This window comes from Elephas maximus, chromosome 3 (assembly GCF_024166365.1).
Source record: "Elephas maximus indicus isolate mEleMax1 chromosome 3, mEleMax1 primary haplotype, whole genome shotgun sequence".
NCBI classification, from domain to species: Eukaryota; Metazoa; Chordata; class Mammalia; order Proboscidea; family Elephantidae; genus Elephas; species Elephas maximus.
The window spans coordinates 55,609,652-55,635,649 of record NC_064821.1 but is presented as its reverse complement, the minus strand read 5'-3'; the positions used below and the strand labels follow the sequence as shown (position 1 = coordinate 55,635,649).

The 25,998-nt window shown below is 37.8% G+C and overlaps 1 protein-coding gene across 2 annotated transcripts in view; it reads right to left on the bottom strand.

Annotated features, from left to right (window-relative positions):
* The window catches only part of SPEN (spen family transcriptional repressor), a 97,698-nt gene that overhangs the window by 38,025 nt on the left and 33,675 nt on the right, over positions 1-25,998 (bottom strand). For both annotated transcript variants that reach the window (XM_049878011.1, XM_049878012.1), the window contains exons 2-3: positions 22,119-22,439; positions 18,699-19,175 (exon numbers count right to left, since the gene is read on the bottom strand). In XM_049878011.1, coding sequence (XP_049733968.1) covers positions 18,699-19,175; positions 22,119-22,439 — 798 coding nt within the window. The remainder of the gene's footprint in view (positions 1-18,698; positions 19,176-22,118; positions 22,440-25,998) is intronic.

Here is a 25,998-nt window from a genome sequence, read left to right as displayed (position 1 = left end):
TAAACAAACACATTTTAAACCCAGTGTCAAAGTATTAGCCATCACTTAAAAATTACTTCAGAACTAAGGTTCTTTTTTAAATTAAAAAAAAAAAAAAATCATTCTACTTTAGGTGATTTCATTTTCTCATTGGGGATTAAACTAATTTATTCAAGGGGTTAGATATTTTTAACAGTTAAAGCCATTCCCTTGGACACCCTAGAAACCAGTATGTATTTTAGTCTAATCGATATCAAATTTGTTGAAGATAGAATCCAGAAGAAGACTAGTTTATATCTGAAGCCAAAAATTCCCGAGACTTTTCCATTAATCCATAAATTCAAAGAGAATAAGGGGTCTTGAAACTTTTAAGAGAAGGAAAGGATAAAAAAAAACAAAACCAGATTCTGCTCTTCTTTAAACAAAACTGAAAAGCACTACATGGATGCACAAACTCCTATGTGACATTACAGTCTGACAGAGCTTGCTTTTAGGAAAGTGCGTCCGATAGAAATGTAATAACAAGCCAAAAAAGTAGCTGTAAATTTTCAAGTAGCCACTTTTTTTTTTTTTAAAAAAAAGGTAAAATTAATTTTAATATTTTATTGAACCCAATGTACTCAAATTATCATTTTAACACATAATCAATATAAAAATTGTTAAGAAGCTATTTATTATGTCTTCAAAATATGACGTGTATTTTTAAAACAGTTCTACTGATAATCATTTTATAAATTCATCCATTTATAAGTTGCAAGTAATGGTCTTTAGTATATTTATGGAGCTCTACAACCTTTACCATAACCTAATTTTACAACATTTCCTCACCCTAGAAAGAAACTTCATATGTTATTAGCAGCCACCCCTTAATTCCCTTCCGCCTCCAGTCCTAGGCAACCATTTACTTTCTGTCTCTATAGAATTACCTATTCTAAGCATTTCATAAAAAAGGGATCATACAATAGGTTGTCTTTTGTAACTGCCTTCTTTTACTTAGCATGTTTTTGAGGTTCATCTGTGTCGCAGCATGGATCAATACTAGTGCGTACTTCAAGTGCTCAATAGTCACATGTGGCTGATGGCTGCAGCATTAGACAGTGTAGATCTAGAGCCCACAATCCTCAATAACCAAGTATAACCCAAAAACCCACTGCCGTCAAGTCAACTGACTCACAGCAACTCTTAAGAATTGCCCCTGTGGGGTTTCCAAGGCTGCAAATCTTTACAGAAGCAGATTGCCACATCTTTTTCCTACAGAGCAGCTGGTGGGTTCTAACAGCCAACCTTTCAGTTAGCAGCCGAGCAGCACTTTAACCACTGTACCACAAGATCCCCCAAAAAACCAAACCTACTGCCACTGAGTCAATTCTGACTCAGAGTGACCCTACAGGACAGAGCAGAACAGTTTTCAAGGAGAGGCTGCTGGATTCAAGCTTCCGACCTTTTGGTTAACAGCCAAGCTCTCAACCATTGCACCACCAGGGTTCCCTTAAACAAGTATAAGAACCAAACCCGCTGCCGTTGAGTCGATTCTGACTCCTAGCAACCCTATGGGACAGAGTAGAGCTGTCCCACACAGTTTCCAAGGAGTTCCTGGTGGATTCCAACTGCCAAATTCCCAGTTAGCAGCTGTAGCTCTTAACCACTACGACGCCAGGGTTTCCTAAACGAGTATAAACCAAACCAAACCCAGTGCTATCAAGTCGATTCCAATTCATAGCGACCCTACAGGACAGAGTAGAACTGCTCCATAAAGTTTCCAAGGAGCACCCAGCGGAATGAACTGCCGACCCTTTGGTTAGCAGCTGTAGCTCTTAACCACTAGGACACCAGGGTTTCCTAAACAAGTATAATAAAAATAAAAAAATAAACAAGTACATCATCCTTTAAATACAAGAATGTGTTAAGGCCATTACAACGCTGAAACCATTTTTCCGTTAAGCGCAGCTCAGCTGAATAAACAAAGGCCGTTTCAGAGGGCCAACACTTTAGAGGTTTAGCACATCTAAGAACAACTGTTACGGCATAAAAACCGGTAAGGTTCCTAGGTGGCGCAAATGGTCTGCACTCTATTGCTAACCTAACAGCTCGTGGTTCCAACACTCAGTAGTGCAGAAGAATGGCCTGGGAATCTGCTTCCATCAAGATTAAACAGCCACAAAGCCCTATGGCGCAATCTACTCTGTTAACACACAGGGTCGCCATGAGGCAGAATGGATTCGAGGGCAACCAACAACAACAGAAAAACTAGTAAGAAAACCTAATGCCACAGTGTCGTCTTGATAAAAGTCACATATATTTCTCATTATAATTCCAGTCAGCTCTGACAAGTGAGCAAAATGAGTTCTAAAAGTGTGAATTTCCATTTTAAGAACAGAGAAGAATACAATCAAAAAAGTAGAATTTAGTTTCAGGATGTTTATTTAGTTCAAACTTTTTAAACTATCTTTGTTGACATTTAAAAAAAAGTCATCCCTTATTTGGTGCAAGGTGAATTACATCAACAATTCACAAAAGTTTAATCTTTTTTTAATTTAATGACATTAAGAAAAAGTCAAATGGTTATTAACTAAGGCAAATTTTAAAAACGTTAAGCACTACTTTAATGAACTACTTATATGTTCTCCCTCCTATTTCTAAGAATGTTTTACTACCCCCATCTTAGCATATACGTCTACCTCTTCTTCTACACCCAAGAAATGTTTTTCGAGTACACCACCTAGAGCCTGAAATTCTTAAGAGAAAACTCTAATTTGCAAAGTAAATTTTAAAATACATTTAATTTACTATTTTGTCTACCTGGAAAGAGGAACTTCATTTACTGTACAAGATGGATTAGGAGGAAACCCTGGTAGCATAGTGGTTAAGAGCTAAAGCTGCTAACCAAAAAGTTCGAATCCACCAGGAGCTCCCTGGAAACCGTATGGGGCAGTTCTACTCTGTCCTATAGGGTCGCTGTGAGTCGGAATCGACTGGACGGCAACAGTTTTTTTTTTTTTTTTTCCGGTTATGGATTAGGAAGATGTTTTATAGGGGCGAGTTTGTTCAATTTCTAACAGCAGTAAACTCTAGTAGCGTATAACCTAATGAATGACTTAATAATTTAGGTAAATAAATTACCAGAAGTTAGGATACTCTTCATTTTTCACACAGGAAGTGACCACAAAACTACTCTCTGTAAATAAAGGCAATCACACAGTTCTCCATACTCCATGGCACAAACCTTTAAATAAAATTAAAAAAATTTTTTTTTTTTTTTTTTTTTTTTAGGAAAGGGTGCCTATATTGAAATCCTGGCTAATTCTGAACTTCAGGAAATGTTAATGATTAATTTATTTTAAAATGAGAATATCGCATTTTCCTTTATTTCTGTGCATGGACTTCCCTTGTTCAGAGCAAGGTGATACTATACCACGGCTTCTGAGAATGACCATAGGGTACCTCCAAGTGAAAACAACCCAAAAAGGGTAAGAGAAGAACAAGACCACCAAGAATGCACTGAGAAACTGTGACCATAAATAAAAATGACTAACTGAAGTTATCTCATTCCAAAAGTTTAAAACCTAAGAAGAGGTTATGAAATTTTACATTTTCTTATCTTACTGGCATCCAGTAAGACGAAAACAAACGTACTCTTTTATCTGTGGTTTTACTCTAATATTCTTAAATTTCTGGGTGTTCTCTGATCAGAAATTAAGTCATGCTTAATCACTGAACTCCCTTATTTCTCAGAGGCAAGGTTAAAAACAGGCTTTTTATCCATAACGTAGCTATGCACTAGAAACCTGCACATAATACTGCCTTTTTAAACAATTTACACAGTTTGCTTTCAAGTCAAACAAATACAACTCAAAGAGGCATTTTTAATTTTAAAATTTACTGTTTGGAACTGAATATGCTGAGTTACTTTTTGTTAATTATTAAAGCAACATTTTCAATATGAAGAAAAATCTATAACCACGTGAAATTAAAACCCACAAGATACCAAGTCACAACTTTACCCCTAAAACCTATTGCCATTCCCTTTACATAACAATCAAACCAAAAGAAACACAGAACAAACTAAGTGGAGAGAATAAAAAGGGAGAGACAGTTCTTTACTTAAAACAAGCTAACTAAAAGCAAAGCTTCTGGGTACTTCGGTAATAAGTGCCTTGTTTCAAGTACAGATCATGTTGTGATATACAGCCAAGCAGGGCAAAAGCCATTTTTTCAAGTGTTAGCTTTTAAAAGGCAGAAAACAAAAAGTTACAGTTAAAAGCAAGGGGTTAATAATGGAATGATGTACTCAAAATAGTAGGGTTCACACCAGCTTTGTTGTTTACCCTTGTTATAACTAAAATACCTCCTTCTTTGGAACAAATCAGGGTTAACTGACAATTCACAGCTAAGCACTGTGAGCACCTCCAGTCTTCCTGGTGCCTTCTTCCCATCCGCGTCCCCACCCCCGCCCCCTCCCCCACCCCCCTGGCTGAGGACTGGGCAGAAACTCTGGCAGAATAAGGAAAGCTCTGGGAGGCGGCAAGCAGCCAATTCGAACTGGATGGTTCCAGTTTGGGCTGGTTCGAGTCACAAACAAGCAGTTCCTAGCTCCCCCCCCCCACCCCCCATATTCAGACACGGTGCCTGCCCTGGCAGTACACAATGCACTCTCCACTTTTGGTCTCAGAACTAAGTATACCCTGCTCTCATTTCTAGCAGCAGTCATCTTAAATGAAAGCAGGGTTCTCAATACAAAGCAAATATGGGTGTGCCCTAGCACTTGTTTCCAAAACTGACTGCCTATTCCCTACCGCTGACACACACCTATACCTCTCTCAAAAGCCTACACCTCTCTCAAAAGTGATGGAGTCCGGTAAAAGCCAATTAACAGTTTTATTGGCTGAGTATGGTTAAATATTCTCTCTCCTTGAAATACTGGTATCTGAGTTCTTAAAAAAGTAACCTAGTACTTAGAGGAAAAGGAGTTTATAGAGAAAAAAGAACAGCAGGCATATTAGTGTGTCTGCAATCCTGGAGAAAACTATTAAACTTAAAATACACTTGACAAAAAAGGAGATCAATCTATTTATAGATTTCCATAATGGGAGCCCACCAGAGCAATTAGAAGCAAGCACTTTTCCATTTTTAGTACAATAGAGGCTTGGCCGGCTAATATGGCTCCAAAAGACAAAAGGTTGTTTGTAGTGTATTCGCACAATACCAAACAAAGCAAACTACACAGCCGCCTAGAAAGGAATGCATTTCAAAAACGTGGGCTCTTCAGTGACCTCTGCAGTTTGCCTGCCACTGATGGGAATGGAAACACACACACACTTTGGTATAAATGCTGCTAAGCATTTATTCCATGCTGCTAAACTACCCCAAAACTGCGTTAATGGCAATGAAAACCCAGCACAGTGCCGTCGAGTCTACTCCACCACATAGCGACCCTATAGGACAGAGAATGGGAATGAGCAAATACTAATTCCTTTGGAAAGTAATAGGTACTTTAAGACAACCACTCAAAAGGGGGCAGGTGTATTTTAAGTCTAATAGTTTTCTCCAGGATTGCAGACACACTAATATGCCTGCTGTTCTTTTTTCTCTATAAACTACTTTTCCTCTAAGTACTAGGTTATTTTTTTGAGAACTCAGATACCAGTGTTTCAAGAAAAGAGACTATTTAACCATACTCAGTCAATAAAACTATTAATTGGTTTTTATGGGACTCCATCACAAACAACAGTTGCAATTTTCAAGATAGAAATTTCATTTAACAGCTGGAAAGGTTTAGATCAATGGATACATTTTATTCATAGCACTGATTTTCAGCAAGACTATTTTCCCTTTTGTAAATCTCAGATAATTTCAACTATCTGAAAAAGTAAAACCAAGGCTGAAGAATGGCTTGTGAAATCCAGAAATAAATTAGCTGTTTGAAATGCAATATATGGTATCTTATTTAGGTTTAAAGTAAAAGTGTAAATATTTTCATTTCCAATGAAAAAAAGGGACGAAAAGATAAGAAACAAGTCTTCTACAACATCTATTTTCCTTGACTTTAGCATCTTAAAGCCTTTGCTAAACCTTTACTGTTCCTCCTTGAAAAGCGCTCTAAATGCTCCCAAAACACACACTGCAGTTATTATTCCAAAAATCAACATACGCCTAATCACTGATCTTCACATCTTAGTTCAGTATAATTTACAATGATCTCTGAGCACAAGTATCATCTTCTCTTTACACAATCAAAGAACAAAAAAATCCCTTTCAATTTAAGTGATCCATCTGTAACAGGCAGGTATATCAGAGTAGCAAAGAGGGGAAAGGTGGCATTATGCAGTAAAACCAAATTCATTAATTTCTATAATTTCACGTCAATCCTATGTAGCTACTAACAGAAAAGCTAAAAAACCAAATCGTGGCTTCTAATCACCAATTTCCCAGGTAAGGTTTAATTTCAGCTACATCAATTTTTCTGAAATGAAAATGCACTGTTTTTAGTGGTAATGACTTCTTCCATTAAAAAAAAAAAAAAAAAAGCAATAAATAAAAAGCTCTTTTGATCCCACAAAGTATATCTCAGAATATGGAATCACAGTGCAACACAAGAAAATTTGGTTATCTCTAGCTTAATCAAGAAACTATTTGCCTATTCATTATTATAGCAAAGACCACTTTTGATGATAAAAATTCGGACAAATGTTTTTTTATTAAAAATTGCACTGCATCATAAATTTGAACCAGTGCTACAGAAATTACTAATCGTTAATTCCTTTAATAGCTTAAGAAACCGACTTTTACATCTTTTACATATTAGAACTGCTGTCCTGTCTGGCAGTTTCCAGCACACGACACAGATTACAGCAAGCTGTAGAGCCAGCTAATAACGAGCATTCCTTCTCCCACCCAGTATCTGATGAAGCATCCCTGTGAAATGAGAAATGGAAGGTGCTCTGTCACTGTCACTTTGATACATGTAATGCCACCACTCACAATGGTTCCCCTCATCTTTTCAGCCTCAGCCATATCCTTTCACAAGGCTTCAAGATGACAGCAATGGGGCGGGGAGGGGGGGGGGAGTCTATATGAACTCAGAAGAAAATCATTACTCATAACTAAAATAAATGAACTGCAAAATTTTCCTCATGAAAAGAAAAAAAAGATATTTGAATAAATTCCCCCTTTAGGGAAATGTGTTCTATAACTTCTAGATTGTTCACAAAATGATTTGCAGCTTGGACTTTACAGGAAAAAAAAAAAAAAAAAGTTTCTTATTAAACTAGGGACTTTTATGCTAACACGTATTTAGACCCCAAGCCATGGTATTTTCAATCACCTCATATGCATGCGAAACCTGGACAATGAATAAGGAAGACCAAAGAAGAACTGATGCATTTGAATTGGGGTGCTGACAAAGAATACCATGGACTGCCAGAAGAAAGGACAAGTCTGTCTTGGGAGAAGTACAGCCAGAATGCTCCTTGGAAGCAAGGATGGTTCGTCTCACAGACTTTGGACATGTTGTCAGGAGGAACCAGTCCCTGGAAAAGGATATCGTGCTTGGTAAAGCAGAGGGTCAGTGCAAGAGAGAAAGGCCCTCAGTGAGATGGCAGATGCAGTGGCCGCATCGATGGACTCAGGCACAGCAATGATCGTGAGGACAGTGCAGGACCGGGCAGCGCTTCCTTCTGTTGCACACAGGGTTACTATTAGTTTGAACCGACTCGAGGGTGCCTATCAACACGTCTGATTCAAAAATCCAGAATTCCTTCGATATGCTAGTTACTATTTCACCATGATTCAGATTAAAAAAATCTTAAATTGTCTAACACGTGGTGGGGGGTGAGTAGGGTTGTAGACAACTTTTGATATAATTTACTCAAAACATGCTATTTTTAAAAATGTCTACAAACATCACCAGCAATAAGAAATATTTTTTATTTAATAAAAAAGTAAAAAAAAAAAGTAAATTATTTTAATGGAAAGTTAATCATAGAAAAGAGGAATATTATGCATGCCACATTTTAACATAGCCTAAGATGAAAAAGTCTGATTGCTCAAAGTTTTATGTTTCTTGTTACTTTAAGCAAATATTATTAAGGCTATTTCAAATATCAGTTTTCCTGCCCAGGAATTGTGTATATGTATGTGTCTCTCTATTTCTACCTCTTTTCCCCTTTCTGCCCCCAAGCTTTTCTCTTATACCATCCAACTTAAGAAAATTCAAAGAAATCCTAATAGTGTGGCAACTAAAAAAAAAAAAAAAAAAAAACCAAACCTACTGCCATAAGTCGATTCTGACTCATAGCAACCCTATAGGACAGAGTAGAACAGCCCCACAGGGTTTCCAAGACTTTAAATATCTTTATGGAAGCAGACTGTCACATCTTTCTCCTACAGAGCATCTGGTGGGTTCGAACTGCTGACCTTTCGGTTAGCAGCCAAGTGCTTCAACCACTGCGTGACCAGAGCTTCTACTGTGGTAACTCTAAAACAAGAATTTGAGGAAATGTAATCAAATATATTTTTTAAAAATCAACTTATTCCGACTACAAGGACCACTGAGGTCATGGTCCCCAGACCTTCTGTCAGCCCAAGACAGGAACCATTCCCAAAGCCAACACTTCAGACAGGGATTGGACTGGACTATGGGATAGAAAATGATACTGGTGAAGAAAGAGCTTCTTGGATCAAGTAGACACATGAGACTATGTTGGCATCTCCTGTCTGGAGGGGAGATGAGAGAGCAGAGGGGGTCAGAAGCCGGCCAAATGGACATGAAAAGAGAGAGTGGAGGGAAGAAGTGTGCTGTCTTATTAGGGGGAGAGCAATTAGGGGGGTATATAGCAAGGTGTATATAAATTTTTATACAAGAGACTCACTTGATCTGTAAACTTTCACTTAAAGCACAATAAAAATTGAAAAAAATCAACTCATTCCCTGGAAGATATGGCTCCCAGACTTTCTGTTAGCCCAAACTAAAACCATTCCTGAAGCCAACTCTTCATACAAAGGTTAGACCGGACTATTAAGACATGAAATGATACTGGTAAAGAGTGTGCTTCCTAGCTCAAGTAGGTACATGAGACTAAATGGGCAGCTCCTGTCCGGAGGTGAGATGAGAAGGCAAAAGGGACAGGAGCTGGTTGAATGGACACAGGAAATCCAAGGTGGAAAGGAGGAGTGTGCTGTTGCATCATAGGGAGAGCAACTAGGGTCACATAACAATGTGTGTACAAATTTTTGTACGAGAAACTAACCTGAGCTGTAACGATTTTTTTTTTTTTAATCAACCCATTCCAATTTTAAAATCTATTTAAGAAAGCTTGCTTTAAGATTCTGATTTCTTCAAACAGGTGTCTAAGCATGATTTAGGCCACGTGGCTTACTGAAAGCCACAGACAAGATATCACCCACTACAGTTACTTTCATGTACTTATCTTTGCTTATTACTGTATTTGTTTTAAGAAGTTGCATCTAAATGTTTATTTCTACTATTAGCAACATAAAAAATGTTTCTTTTTATGATTTAACGGTCTGTAGTTGCTTGACATACTCTCCCTTCAGATAAACCAAGAGAGTTCAAAGGAGCAAAAAGGAAATGGCTGACTGGAAGCCAAAAAAAATTTTTAAGAGTCCAGAAGATGGGGCTATCCTTGGTAAAGATGAAAAGAGACACCTAGCCACAGACATCTAGATTAACTTAATTACATGGTAACTCTTAATTAGAAATAATAGATTATCTGTTTTAGATTAATGTTTAATCCAAATCAATTACATTCTTCAGGCTCCACACAACCAGCCACTGCTCTATGTTATTCTATAAATTTGGTACACAAAAAGGCAGTATTTATTAAATGAATGGTTGGTTCAATGTAAATTCAAAAGTTAGCTTTAGTTTAAATACAGACTTCGGAAATAACTTGTGGGAGGGGAGGGAAGTAAAACAAGACAAAGTTCTGGATTATCCAAATCTAAACTTCCATTGCCCTTTCATCTGTTCTTCCCCCATTCATTCAGTAAACCTTTATAAGGTATACAATCAAGGCCAACTCAGCTACAAAGGTGCCCCAAACCAAAACCTACTGCTGTTGAGTTGCTTCCGACTCATAGCAACTCTACAGGACAGAGCAGAACTGCCCCATAAGGTTTCCAAGGCTGTATATCTGTACAGAAGTAGGCTGTTGCATCTTTCTCCCACAGAGCGGCTGGTGGGTTCGAACTGCTGACCTATCAGTTAGCAGCCAAGCGCTTAACTACTGTGCCACCAGGGCTCTTACAAAGGTGCCAGGGACTCCTTTTTGGTAGTCTGGTGAAGCCTATGGACCACTTTTAAGAATAATGCTTTTAAACTCATCAAGTAAAACAAACAAATTAAAAGGAAACCAATTATACTGAAACATTTAAAATATTTTTCAATTCTTGTGATATACTATCACATGTCTTTATTAACATTAAAGAACAAGATTTTGCATTGGATCTAATAACTATCACATTTTCAAAGTAATGATAAACATAAACCCAATTTTGAGATATCTACAACTCTAATAATATTAAAATATTGTGGATTTAGTCACACACACTGTTAATAGTACAATGGTTTGTTACCTACTTTTGCAATGCAAGGCAATGCTTAATTTCAGTTACTTTTCACCCCATCCAAGTTCAGGGACCCCTGAGCCAACCCAATCATCTTTGGCTGTGATCAGAGTGAACACCTGGGAAAGAAAGCATAGTCAAAACTATTTGGAACACCAACTCATGATAAAAACTCTCAGCAGAATAGGAATAAAAGAAAAATTCCTTAACATAATAAAGGGCATTTATACAAAGCCAAAGGCAATATCATCCTAAACAGAGTCTGAAAGCATTCCCCTTGAGAATGGGAACCAGAAAAGGATGCCCTTTATCACCACTTTTATTCAACATTGTGCTGGAGGTCCTAGCCACAGCAATTAGGCAAGAAAAAGAAATAAAGCGTATCCAAATTGGTAAGGAAGAAATAACAGTAGCCCTATTTGCAGATGATATGATCTTATACACAGAAAATCCCAAAGAATCCACAAGAAAACTACTGGAACTAATAGATTTCAGGAAAGTATCAGGATACAGGATAAGCATACAAAAAACAGTTGGATTCCTCTATACCAACAACTGAGAACTTCAAAGGTGAAATCACCAAATCAATACCATTTACAAGAAGACAAAATACTTACAAATAAATCTAACCAGAGACATAAAAGACCTATACAAAGCAAACTACGAGACACTACTGCAAGAAACCAAAAGAGACCTACATAAGTGGAAAAACATACCATAGGAAGGCTCAACATTGTAAAATGTCTATTTTACCCAAAGCAATCTACAATGCAATCCTGATCCAAATTCCAATGACATTTTTTAACGAGATGGAGAAGCAAATCATCAACTTCATATGGAAATGGAAGAGGCCCCAAATAAATAAAGCATTACTGAAGAACAACAACAAAGTGAGAGGCCTCACACTATCTGTTTTTAGAACCTATTATACTGCCATGGTAGTCAAAACAGCCTGGTACTGGTACAACAACAGATACATAGACCTATGGAACAGAACTAAGAATCCAGACGTAAATTCATCCACCTGCTGATATCTGACAAAGGCCCAAAGTCCGTTCAATGGGGAAAAGACAGTCTCTTTAACAAATGGTGCTGGCATATCTAGATATTGATCTGCAAAAAAATGAAGCAAGACCTGTACCTCATAATAAAATCTAACTCAAAATGGGTCAAAGACCTAAATACAAAATCTTAAATGATAAAGATCATGGAAGAAAAAATAGGGACAACACTAGGAGCCCTAATAGATGGAATAAACAGAATACAAAACGTAATTAACAAAGCATGAACGCCAGAAGAGAAACTAGGTAACTGGGAGTTCCTAAAAACCAAACACTTATGCTCATCAAAACACTTCACCAAAAGAGTAAAAAGACAACCTACAGACTGGGAAAAAAAATTTGGCTACGGCATACCTGATCAGGGTCTAATCTCTAAAATCTGGAAGATACTGCAAAACTTCAACAACAAAAGACAAATAACCCAATTAAAAAACGGGCTAAGAATATGAACAGGCACTTCACCAAAGAAGACATTCGGGCAGCTAACAGATACATGACGAAATGCTCTCGATCATTAGCCATTACAGAAATGCAAATCAAAACTACAATGAGATACCATCTCACCCCAAGAAGACTAGCATTAATCCAAAAAATTATAATTATAATAATAATAATAAACGATGGAAAGGTTGTGGAAAGACTGGAACACTTACTTACACGCTGCTAGCAGGAATGTAAAATGGTACAACCACTTTGGAAATTGATTTGGCGCTTCCTTAAAAAGTTAGAAATAGAACTACCATACCGTCCAGTAATTCCACTCCTTAGGATATATCCTAGAGGAATAACAGCCCTCGCACGAATAGATATATGCACACACCCATGTTCACTGCAGCACTGTTCACAACAACAAAAAGATGGAAACAACCTAATTGCCCATCAACAGATGAGTGAATAAACAGATTATGATACATTCACACAATGGAATACTACGCAACGATAAAGAACAAAGATGAATCCGTGAAACATCTCATAACATGGATCAATCTGGAAGACACGATGCTGGGTCAAATTAGTTGCAAAAGGAAAAATATTGTATGAGACCACTATTATAAGAACTCAAGACAAGGTTTAAACACAGAAGAAAACATTCTTTGACTGTTACGAAGGTGGGGAGGGGAGGAGAGGGGAAATCACTAACTAGATAGTAGAGAAGAAATATCTTAGGTGAAGGGAAGGACAACACACAATACAGGGGATGTCAGCACCACTGGACTAAACCAAAGCTAAGAAGTTACCTGAACACAACCAAGCCCTTCGAGGGGCAGAGCAGCAGGGGTGGGGGTCTGGGGACCATGGTTTCAGGGAACATCTAGGTCAACTGGCATAACCAGGTTTATTAAATGTTCTGCACCCCACTTAGTGGCATCTGGGATCTTAAAAGCTTGCGAGCAGCTAAGATGCATCAACTGGTCCCAACCCACCTGGAACAGAGGAGAATGAAGAACACCAGAGACACAAGAAAAATATTAGCCCAAGAGACAAAAGGGGCCACATAAACCAGAGACCCTATCAGCCTGGGACCAGAAGAACTAGATGGTTTCTGGCTACCACCAATGACTGCCCTGACAGGGAACACATCAGAGAGCCTCTGACGGAGCAGGAGAAAAGTGGGGTACATAAATTCACGTAAAAAGACCAAACTTACAAGGCTGATTGAAACTAGAGGAATCCCAGAAGACATGGCCACTAGAGTCTGTTAACCCAAAACTAAAACCATTCCCAAAGCCAGCTCTTCAGACAAAGATTAGATTGGACTATACGACATAAAGGAAACCCTGGTGGCGTAGTGTTTAAGTGCTACGGCTGCTAACCAAGAGGTCAGCAGTTCGAATCCACCAGGTGCTCCTTGGAAACTCTATGGGGCAGTTCTACTCTGTCCTATAGGGTCGCTATGAGTCGGAATCGACTCGACGGCAGTGGATTTGGTTCAGGTTATACGACATAAAATGATTCTCATGAAGAGTGCGGCTCCTGTCCGCAGGTGAGATAAGAGGGCAGGAAGGGATAGGAGGTGGTTGAATGGACACAGGAAATCCGAGGTAGAGAGGAGGAGTGTGCTGTCACATTAAAGGGATAACAGCTAGGGCCCCATAACAATGTGTGTACAAATTTTTGTACAAGAAATTAACTTGAGCTGTAAACTTTCACCTAAAGCACAAAAATTAAAAAAAAAAAAAACTGAAGATATTAGGAAAGCTTATGAACTAACTTAACTTCAACAAATACTTCAATTTTCTTTAACCTATATACATAAAAAAAAAAAACCTCAGTGACAGAGAATTAGGGAAATTAAGTATGCTCAACTTCAATCAAGTGCTTTTAAAACAAACACTTCTGTGGAAAACTTACATATTTAAAATGTTCTGTTGAAAGGATAAGTGATTCATTAAATGGTCAGGACACAGAAAGAGACATACAGCAGCACAGGGCGGTATACTGCAAGGTTTATGCCATGAAGCCCTAATTGTCACCGGTTAAATACTGTGAAGAGCTTTGTAGAAACAGTGGGTGTGTCATCTATAAGGGCTTCGCAACTAAAGACTACCATTAATCCAATATTCACTCATCTGAAATGCGCTGCTAGGAATCTCTTCACCAAAACTGTAACAATCAAGGGAGAAGAAGGATGACTAATTTCCCAGTCAGTCATCCAGCCAGAAGGGAAACTTGTTTCTACGAGTATATCCAAGCTATATTTTGCCCACTACAAAAGCGTTACTTTTAATCTTTAAAAGACTTTTAGGAATATAACAGTTTCCCAATTGTGAAGTTTTAAGGAGTACAAAAAGAAATAACTATTTCTTCCAAAATGAAACTGAACATTTACCTGAGTTTACATACCATATCAAAATATTATACTTTGAAGGCGATATAAAGGAAAAGAAGACACTGATAAAAGGGAGTCTAAATCAAGGGATAATGGATATGCTCTGAATATCAGAAGACTTTATTGCTGTGAGCTTGTTTCAATCACAATTTAAGGGCCAAATCTTTCGGTTATTTACATCAATATTGTTTATCCTTTGTGTTAACGAAGAATTGTACCTAAAGATTTCAAATATCTATTGAACACATACTCTGAGAAAGGCAATATACGAGGCCCTGTGTGTGCATAAAACAGACCTGGTCCCGAACTTACAGGATATCCTCAAAAGGCCCATCATTCAATCGCATCACCAAAAAGCTCGTTCTATTTTTCATAAATCAGCATAATCTGATTCTTAATGAAACATCTCTCTCACCTGTTTCAAGTTAGACACTCTCACAGTCCTAGTTATCCTTGTCCAAACTGCTAAAACAGCCTTCCTAACCAGAATCCCGGGCTCCAGTCTTTCCTATTCTAATCCCTCAGTTGCTTCTGTAAAGCAAGGATCTCAACAAGCTGTGTTCCTTCTCATAACCTTTCATCGGCTCATCTGTGCATACAGAAAAAAAGCCCAAAATTATTAACATGGTTAAATCATTCTAAATTATTTGCTGTTCCCGGAACATTCTTCCACCCATTTATATCTCTTCAGGTTGCTGCTTCTGCCCATGATGTTCCCTATCACACCTAAAAATCATCTCTGTATCCTTCATGGCCCAACCAAACGCTATCTCCCACATCTCAGTAGTCAATATAATTTCCTCTGTGTTCTCCCACTGTTCCTCTGGTATACAGATATAAAAACTGCACTACATAAGTTGTCACTTCAGTGAAACCACAAGGAATCAACAGCTAAAGAACAAGGTTCAAGTAACCTATCCTAAAAGTCATCTGTAAATGTTAAGTCTTGAAAAATACAATATGAAAGGAAGCCTATAACCTAGGTAAAAGTACTATTACCTTTCCAAACAAAAAAATAACATTTTAACAGAAAGAAGACATAAGAAAGGAGGAAAGAGAACCAAGAATCTGTCACCCCAAGGGAAGAAGTTGTCTCAAACCAGGAGATTTCAGTATTCTTATCCCCTCTGTCAGACATGTTCCTACAGTGCAAACAAGAGGTGGTAAACTCACAGAAATCCAAAGAACCAAAACCACTGCCACTGAGTCAACTGCACCTCAGTGACGCTACAGGACACAGAAGAAATTCCCAACAGGGTTTCCAAGGTCGTAAATCTTCACGGAAGTAGACTGTCACATCCTTCTCCCAAGGAGAGGCTGGTGGGTTCGAACCAAACTTTCAGTTAGCAGCTGAGCACTTTAGCCACTGCAACACCTGGTAAACTCACAAGGTGCCCCAAATCTGGGCTTTTAAGTGAAATTCTAAGTTTTTAAACACTGGCAATAATTTAAATTTAAAACACTACACAAGGCATGGAAGCGGCAGTCAAGAAATCAAACAACGTATTGCATTGGGTGAATCTGCTACAAAAGACCTCTCTTTTAAGTGTTGAAAAGCAAAGATGTCACTTTGAGGACTAAGGTACACCTGACCAAGCCATGGGATCTTCGACTGCTTCAGATGCATTAAAAAACTGGACAATGAATAAGGAAGACCAAAGGAGAACTGATGCCTTTGAATACAGTTCCGGCAAAGAATAATGAATATACCACAGACTGCCAAAAGAGCGAACAAATCTGTCTTGGAAGAAGTACAAAGTGCTCCTTGGAAGTGAGGATGGTGAGACTTCATTTCATATACCTTGGACATGTTATCAGGAAGGACCAGTCCCTGGAAAAGGACATCATGCTTGGTAAATTACAGAGGGTCAGTGAAATAGAGGAAGACCCTCAATGAGACGGATCGATGCCGTGGCTTTAACAATGGGCTCAAACATAGCAATGATTGTGAGCATGGTATAGGACGGGGCAGTGTTTCGTTCTTTTGGGCATAGATAGGGTCACTACAAGTCCGACGGCACCTAACAACAACAACAATGCAAGGCAAACTAAACTTGTCTGCTGGTCAGATTTGGCCTTCCAAGCCTCCGGGTTGTACCCTTTGGTGTAAATAGATAGTTACCGTAACTTGATATAGTAGTCATTATTAAGTCCTCCTGAGCACCGACCCTTGAATTGTAATTTAGTCCCTCATGTATATTTTCTAAGTGCAACCTGCCCATCTGGCAGTTATCTTTCTGATCATAAATAAATACTCAGAAGCAAACAGCTCCTTTTTTTTTTTCAACGAGATGGACAGGGTTTAGTTCCATCAAATTCATCAGAACACCTTGGGATTCAAACTGTTAAGCCTACAATGAAGCTGAAGGCCAGATCCCAAATTACAATAAACTTCCACCAAAGTACAATGCCACTCTAAAGCTCTGTATTATCGATCGTTTCTCCTCTGACTTCAACACCTCCACAATAGACGGGCTTTTCAATAAGTTTTGATCCAATCAAATGCAGTAGCATCCCTTTGAGGAGGTAGATTTGGGGAAAATGGCTGAACACTTGAGTATCTTAGGCAGTTCTATGCAGGATAAAGTATGACGCAACAAGAGTTTATAACCAGCTTATAGAGTTCAAAGGAATCTCATCAACCATTTATCCGGCCCAGTATACCAAAGGAAATCAAGAGCAGTTCCTAGGTTTCATCCATGTCACAGAGCTTTTAAAGCTGCAGCCAGAACCTACCTCTCCTTACTTCCTCAATTAAATGCTTGTTTCATTATAATATACATCTTCCAGAATGTTTCAATTATATCCAGATAAATATATACAATGTTTGTATTTACTCTGTTCATTTAGAAAATTTAGGAGGCCTAAAATAAGCCGTTCAATTATATAATGATTTGCTTTTCTTTAAATTGATTCTAAGCAGGCAATACAATAACTAGTCCCAGCATCTTCATCAGGTCAAAATATTTGTATCCTATAATTTTTTTTCTAAATTTTATCAAATATATACCATCTAAATTTAAAACTATGATATCTGGGATTAACAGGTCAAATAATAATAATTGGAAATGGGAAAAAATTAAAATAACCCATTTCTTTGCCCAAAGACTATGAACACGTGAAGTAGTAATAATAATAGCTAACAATTATCAAGGACAATATTTATTTACCATGTACTGAGTATCAAGCAAAGGAGCCCTGGTGGTGCGGTGGTTAAGTGCTTGGCTGCTAACAGAAAGGATGGCGGTTCTAACCTACCAGCTGCTCTGAGGGAGAAAGATGTGGCAGTTCACTTCCATAAACATTACAGCTTAGAAACCCTATAGGGCAGGTCTACTCTGTCCTCTAGGGTCACTATGAATTAGAATCAACTCAACAACAATGGTTAGGTTTGGGACAAAGCGAATCACTTTCATGCGTTTTTCATTTTAACCTTTAAAATAACTTAACTGAGTAAGGTTCCTATTAAAAAAGATGAGAAAGCTGAAGCCTAGAGAGTTTAAGTAACTTGTCCAAGATTATAATAATAGTACGTTGTATCTTCTACTTAGATCTGTGATTGCAAAACCCATATATCTAACTTTTAAACTAAGTTTCCTATTAACGTTACCTTCAATTTATTATTTTCATCTTTGGAATAAAACTCCTTTTTAAGAATTCTCAACTAATGGAATAAGTTTACTCAGCCTTAGTGAATAGTGAAGTAACAACTTGCAAGGAAACAAAGATTTTCTACTTGAATTTGAAAACTGGATACCACCTTGATATTAAAACATGTTCTTAAGGTGATTTAGTTATTTATAATAAATGAACCAACAATATATTTCACCAATACATTCTTTTAACTTTAAGAAATCTTCAACAAAAATAAAAAATAAGTTGATATTATACAGTTAAGAAACTAAAAACTCATTATCAATGTTACTGGAAGTTACCATTTCATACAAATAAAGTTACCGTTTCTCTTTCTTTTTAGCAATTTAATTTAATATTGAGCATCTGGACGATGAAAAAAGCATTTGCAAATCATTACTTAGCTTCAGGCACTTGACAGAATTGTTAATTCAATGACTATGTGCTAATAATCAAAGTTTCTTTTCTTGTTACATATATGACCCAGGTTTACTTTCTTTTAAAAAAAAAATTACTATGCTACAAAGCCATTACTTTCACCAATCATTCATCTTTCAGAATTGCATTCGATCGAACCGCTTGTCTGTTATAATAAAAGGCTGTTAACCTACCTGTCACTGCTGGTACTACTGCTGCTGCTGATTGAATCACTACTGGAGGATCTACTCCTAGAGCCGCTGCCGCTAGGGGACCTTGTGGGTCTAGATGCTTGGCTAGCCAGTCTCTGAGGAGACTGATTTCTAGACTGGGATGAATGTGGCGACCGACTCCTGCTGTGCTGGTAATTCCGGTCTGGCCTTCTGCCTCGTACCTCCCGGGTAATATCATCCCTGTAGATGTCCCTGTGTACCACACTGGGCAGTGTAAACTGCTCCCGAGCCCTAGGTTCATAGCGGGGGTCATGAGCATCAAAGCGGTTTGGACTTCGACTCCGGGAAGTGTAATAGAGCCCATGTTGTAAAGTCCGCTCTCGAGGATCTCTATAGTAATCCTGATCGTAATGTCTCGTCCGATCAAATCCTCCCGTCCCCCGTTCATGGTGTCCATAGGCACTATGTTCATAAGCACGCTCCCTGTTATCTGAAGCCCTGCATTTAGGAGGGGGGGAAAATATTTAATAAATCAGAAAGAGCAAGCGAAACTAAAAGCAACTCATGCAAACATTCACTTCGGCATTGTCTTTGGCTTCGCCACTGGTCGTTTTCTAAACAGCATTAACCTATTTAGTAAGCAAACACTAACGAGCTTAACATTGTATTTGTCTTCAAAAATTACTTTCACAGCTGAGCGATCACTGTTTTAATACTGGGCTTTCATGACTAGTGTTCTGCATTTTGACTAGTGTTCTGCTTTTTGGGATTTTCTGAATTATATACTGAAATATACATATGCCATCTCCTTTTCCTTTTAAGTTTAATCAAGTAAGAGATTGTCCTTTCAATATGAAAGTTATCTACACTTTCATCTGATTAAAATACATAACACTTTTACTTACTTTGCAAATTTATTTTAGGCAAAATTTCCACGATACATTTTACACAGACATGAAAGCCCTACTGTAATACATGTCCCAGCAGTAGGAAGGCACTTTCAAAGAAGCCCAGAAAAAAACCTTTAAGTGTAACTTTTTCTCATTAATTTTTGACTTCTTGAGTAGTGAAAAAATACTAGCCTATGTAAATTGCTGTGCCTAAACAAGTGCACTTAATACTAAAAATGAAATCTCAAAAAACTACTGAAGGTATCAAAATACTGGGTCATCACATGGTATTCTATGTAAATTTAACTAATTAAAGAATAAAAGTTATTTTATCTCCTTGTACTATTAAATTCCCCCTAACTTTTAAAATAAAATGTCCGTTCTAGTATTCAATTTGTTAACGGTTATAGGAAATAAGTTCTCTTAGCTTTTACCTATACTCAAGTTGCCTATGATGAAATTAGGCAATGTTGGAAACCAAGACATTCTACAGCTGCTGTTAGCAATGACTTAATTTAAAAAATATTTAAGTCTGATGTATTTGTCAAGCTAAGAGTACAAAAACTGTTGCAGGTACAATTACACATATGCAATTATGTGCTAATATTAAAAACTAATTTTAATTCTATAAATTAGAATCTCTCCACTGAAGAATATTTGGCAAAAATCCTACAACTAAAATATATCCTGTTGTGTACCATGTCATCATGAGTCAGAATAGACTCCATGGCACCTAACAGCAACAATATATGCCTAAATTCCAAATCTCTCTACTAATCTTCATTTTTACCCACCATTTTACTTAGTAGCAACCAAACTTCTGTAAGCTGTTTTAGCTTTTTGCTGCTACTATGAGAAGCAACTGGTGTGGCAAAATATTCAAATATCTTTCCTACTTACATTGCATTAAATGACTTTCGCCTTTCTTATTAGCTACAATTCTTGAATTGGGATAGAGATGTCAATGTCTTAACAAACTAGAGAGTTTCCTTTAAGACAAAATTTCATAATTTAGTACCTTATCAAATGTTAATCAGTGAAAGCTTTTTGTTTTTCAATTATATAACAGGAGCAATAGGCAACAGTTCTAAAATGACTGCTATAGCTGATATTTTACAAATATGCAAAGTTCTTATCCATTAGGAAGATACAGAAGGCAGGCACAAGAGCTAGCAGAGTTGAAATCTAATTGCTATTCTTTGAATCATCTATTAGTACTAAATACTTCTAGAGTTAGTGGGAAAAAGAGAGAGAGTTTAACTTGGGTTAGGAGAGGGGCTAATATACACAGGTCAGGACATACCAACCTTTTCCAAGTGTGGAAACACGACCTATAATCCCAATTAAATCTAGGGAGAGAATTGTGAACATAACTTCCCCAATTTTGGCCCCTCTTATGGGGGTAATCCACCTTCTTAATGGGCAAGGGTGTCAAATGATATTTAGATGAACCACCAGAAAAAAAAATCTTAGTGACCAGACAAAATAATTCCACTGGAAGCAAGTAGTCCCAGACAAACTGTAACTCTCAAACCCCCAGACTTCTTTCTTGAGATAGTAGACAATTATAAATTGATCCACATTTATAAAAATTTCCAGTCCTAAGTATGAATCAGGCAGCTGGCAGAAATATCCTCTACAATTCCAACAATGAGGAATGCGTAATCGGCTTGGCAACAGTTCACTTTTGTAGCCATCCAGCCCAGTCAATTTTGATTGCTGTATCCACACTGATCATCACCATGTGTTCAAAGTTAAAGTACCTTTAATTAGACAGCAACCGCTTAACACAGTAATCCTCTTCCCCTGGACTAATGGAGTCTTGACTGAACAACATCCCATACATTCCAACAATTAGAAAAGAATGGCTATATTCCAGGGTTTAGGATCGTCCATCATCTCAATTTCTCCCCATTCCATCGACAGGTGTAATTCCAACATGGAAATTATGTAGATCCAAAATGGAAAAATCAAGCATTGCCTTCTCACTTCTTCATCCAAGTACACATTTCCAGGTTCAGGTACTGTTTGTAGAATCCAAGCAGTTGAATTATTACGGTCTGCTAGATTTTCTGGTGACAATCCAATTCGTTTGTAAACTTTAAGTAGTGAAAATTGAGAAGCAGATATGAACTTCTAAAATAATCTGTAGGCTCTAATATTCCAAAAATATTCCATACAGTACAATCACAAAAGCTGTAGCCACATAGCTCCGTAAGGTAGAAGGATATATCCAAGGAAAGCCTTAACATTATCCAAGAGAAGGAATCATCAATTCTAGAAGACTGGTAACTCCCAAACTGATGCTTCCATAGGAAATCTTCCACCACCTTATATCTCAAGAGTAGATATCCAACCAGCTGCAGGAAATATCCTCTACGATTCCGTAAGATACCAGCCACTGGGACAGAAAGCACTTCGTTTCCAACCCAGATTAGGAAACATTCAGAATGCCCAAAACTTTAAATCCATCTGGGGCCCCTAATTATGAGTTTCTGTTTCTCACCAAATCAAATACAAAATACCTGCCTACAGAAACCTTGGAACTTACCCATCAAGTCTCCGCTCATAACGTCCTTCTCGTGCATGAAGTGACGGTGGAGGGCCATAAGCAGGTCCTCCACCACCTCCTCTGAACCCAGAAACCTCTCTACTACGAGATGCTATGGAAACTGTATCATCCAATCCCCGAGCAGCACTCGGAATGGTGCCTGGTTCATTATAATCCGTGCGTAGGTCTCTGTCTCCCATTTTGTTGACCGAGTTGTGAGCTTTCTGTGCACTTTTGATGTCCACAAAATCCACAAAGGCAGCCACTCCTCCTTCAGATCCCCTCTTGGGGAGGATTTTGACACTTTCCACGCGGCCATATCTAGAAAAAATAAAGTCAACGTTATTGCTAAGAATCAATAATTTTCCAACATGAGTTTTAAAAAACAAGATCATTTCTAGACAATTTACATTTTTTATGTATGTCGGTTTGCAAAGTGACTTAGATATGGTTTTCTTTTACACTCTTAATTTTTTCTCTCAGGGCAGTTATTTGCAAATATTTTATCCACATTATTGTATTACTCTCATTTCTTCAATACAGTATTAGCTAAACTACTTTTCCAGAACACTTAGCTGAAATGAATCTCTCAAAAGTTACAGAAACTTTTACATTCCAAAAAAAGGATACTGAACCTAAGACAGACTCAAAGTAATTTAAAACGTTCATTAAAATAAAAACTGTAGCTACACATATAGCTACAGATTTCATATGAATTTCTTAAGTGACAATGATCTTACTCAAAAAATAAGATGCATTCAAACACTCTTACTCAAAGGTAGAATAAATTCAAATACTTTGTGTGTTCATTTGCAAGTAACAGTCTAAATTTTTTAATGTAAATTTTTTTGTTATTTTATTTTCTAGGGGGTTAAAATATTGTATAACTTAAGTATCATCAAAAATTTTTTCATATAAATTAATAAACCTGAGAAAATCTTTTACTAAGCCTTATGTTCTAATTTTGATTTTAAAATGTTTACTTTACGGTACCCGGCTACAACTGATGACTGCCCTGACAGGGAACAAAACACAGAACCCCCGAGAGAGCAAGAGAGCAGTGGGATGCAGACCTCAAATTCTTGTAAAAAGACCAGACTTAATGGTCTAATACTAGAAGGACTCCGGAGGTAACGGTCCCCAGACCTTCTGTTAGCCCAAGACAGGAACCATTCCCAAAGCCAACTCTTCAGACAGGGATTGGACCAGACTATGGGAAGAAAATGATACTGGTGAAGACTGAGCTTCTTGGATCAAACAGACACATGCGACTATGTGGGCAGCTCCTGTCTGGAGGGGCGATGAGAGGACAGAGGGGGTCAGAAGCTGATGGAATGCACACGAAAATAGAGACTGGAGGGAAGGAGTGTGCTGTCTCGTTAGGGGGAGAGCAACTAGGAGTACACAGCAAGGTGTATATAAATTTTTGTATGAGAGACTGACTTGATTTGTAAACTTTCACTTAAAGCACAACAAAAATTAAAAAAATGTTTACTTTGTTAAGAAAAAGTTTAAGACACCCTTTTATGTTTTAAAGCACATATCTAAGATAATTATTTGGAATCACAAAAAAAATTCATGAAAATTCTGCAAATTTCATTAGGAATTAGTAATTACATTTTATGTACTTATAATTTGGCATTTAAGAAAAGGCAGGCACAAGCAATTTTAAATATAGCACACTCTTATTTGCTGACAATCCAAGATCATAATTTTACACATCCCCTTAAGAAGCTGCCAATATCAGAAAGCAGAACTTTTCTTCTCATATGCCTATGATTTACGTTACTATAAGGAAACACAACCCTAAAATCCAGTTTTACGTGATGCAAATGAATTGATGAAATGGTCTTTTTAATTGAGAAAGAAAATGGATAGAAACTGAAATAGCTCTTTTCAAACAAACATGAAAAATATTTTCTGATGCATCTGATGAAGCTCTTATATCTAGAACACATAAAGAAATCTTACAGCTCAATTCATTTTTTAAAATGATTTCAAAAATATTTGAACAGACACTTCACCAAAGAAGATATACAAATGGCAGAGAAGCATTTGAGAATGGGCTATAGTGGAGGCAGGGACACCAATCAAGAGGCTGGAGCTCTGGTGGTGCAGTGGTTAAGTGCTTGGCTGCTAACAGAAAGTTCGGCGATTCGAACGCACCAGCCACTCAGCAGGACAAAGATGTGGCCGTCTGCTTCTGTAAAGGTTACGGAACTAAAGATTAGTTCTACTCTGTCCTAGAGGGCAGCTACGAGTTGGAATTGACTCTACAGCAATGGGTTTGGTTTTTTGTTTTGTTTTATCAGGTTAAGACCAGGGGCAATAGCAGTGAAATGCAAATCAAAACCCCAATGATATGCCATTTTACACCCACCAGAATGGCTAAACTTAAAAAAGACTGACCATACCAAATGCTGACAAGGATGTGGAGCAACTGGAGCTCTGCTAGTGGGAATGTAAAGTAGAATCACTTTGGGAAATAATTTGGTAATTTCTTAAAAGTTAAACATACATCTACAGTACGATTCAGTCATAGCACTCCTAGGTATCTGTACAAAAGAACTAAGTGCCCACGTCCATGCAGAGACCTAGACATGAAAGTTCATGGCATCCTTATCCATAACAGCCAAAAACTGGAAATCATCCAACTGCTCATCACCAGTTAGGCTCTTTTATCTATCATTCCAGCAAAACAGCTATTGTGGTTATCTTTCAAATGTCTGATTTTCTTATCAAACCTAATATAACCACTAAAAAAACCTCCTGATTCCCACCCCAACCTCCTCAAACCTGCTTATCCTAAAGTTTTCCCATTTCAATAAATGGCAATTTTATCCTTTGGGTTGTTCAGGCAAAAAAAACCTTGGCTCTTATCCTTCAGTTACTCTCATTATCTCACACCTCACATCCAATCCATCAGGAATATATCTTTAATCTGACTCCTCCCCACACTTCCACTGTCCTCCTGCCTACCCTTACAGTCCATTCTCAACACAGCAGCCAGGATGATCCTTTTAGAAGGTAAATCAAAACATCCTGTCTCAGAAAAACCAACGTTCTCGCCGTGGCCTATAAGAATCTACAGGATCTGCCCCACCACCTTCATTTCCTATCACTCTCCTCCCCCTTTGCTCATTCTGCTTCAGCCACATTGGCTTTTCCTTGATGTTCCACACACTTGCCACAAATATATTCTGCTTCCTTGTCTTTGTACTCTGTTCCCTCTCCCTGGAGTATTCTTCACCCCAGATACATATGATTTGCTCCCTAACTTTCCTCAGTTCTCTGCTCAAAGCTTTTCAAAGAGGCTTCCCACGACCACCCTCCTCTCTAGAATACCATGTGTGTGTACCCACCTACCCACAAACACCTTGTCTCTCCTATCCTTTTATCCTATACCTTTATTTTTCTCAATAGCACTTATCACGACCTGACTTACATTTTTTGTCTCCCCTCACTAAAACATAAGCTCTGTGAGGGCAGGAAGATTTCCCCAGTGCATAAGAAAACAGTGCCTGGCATTTAATAGACACTCATGTATTTGCTGAATGAACAGATAAATGTGACCAAAAAAATATCATGACCATCACAAGACAGCTGGATATAATTCACTTTACAGATTACTTTGAGTAAATTTGGAAGACAGCTACCTGGCCAACTGACTGGAAGAGATCCATATTTATGCCTATTTCCAAGAAAAGTGATCCCACCAAATGCGGAAATTACTGAACAACATCATTAATATCACATGCAAGCAAAATTTTGCTGGAGATCATTCAAAAGTGCCTGCAGCAGTACATCGAAAGGGAACTGCCAGAAATTCAAGCCAGATTTAGAAGAGGACGTGGAACCAGGGATATCATTGCTGATGTCA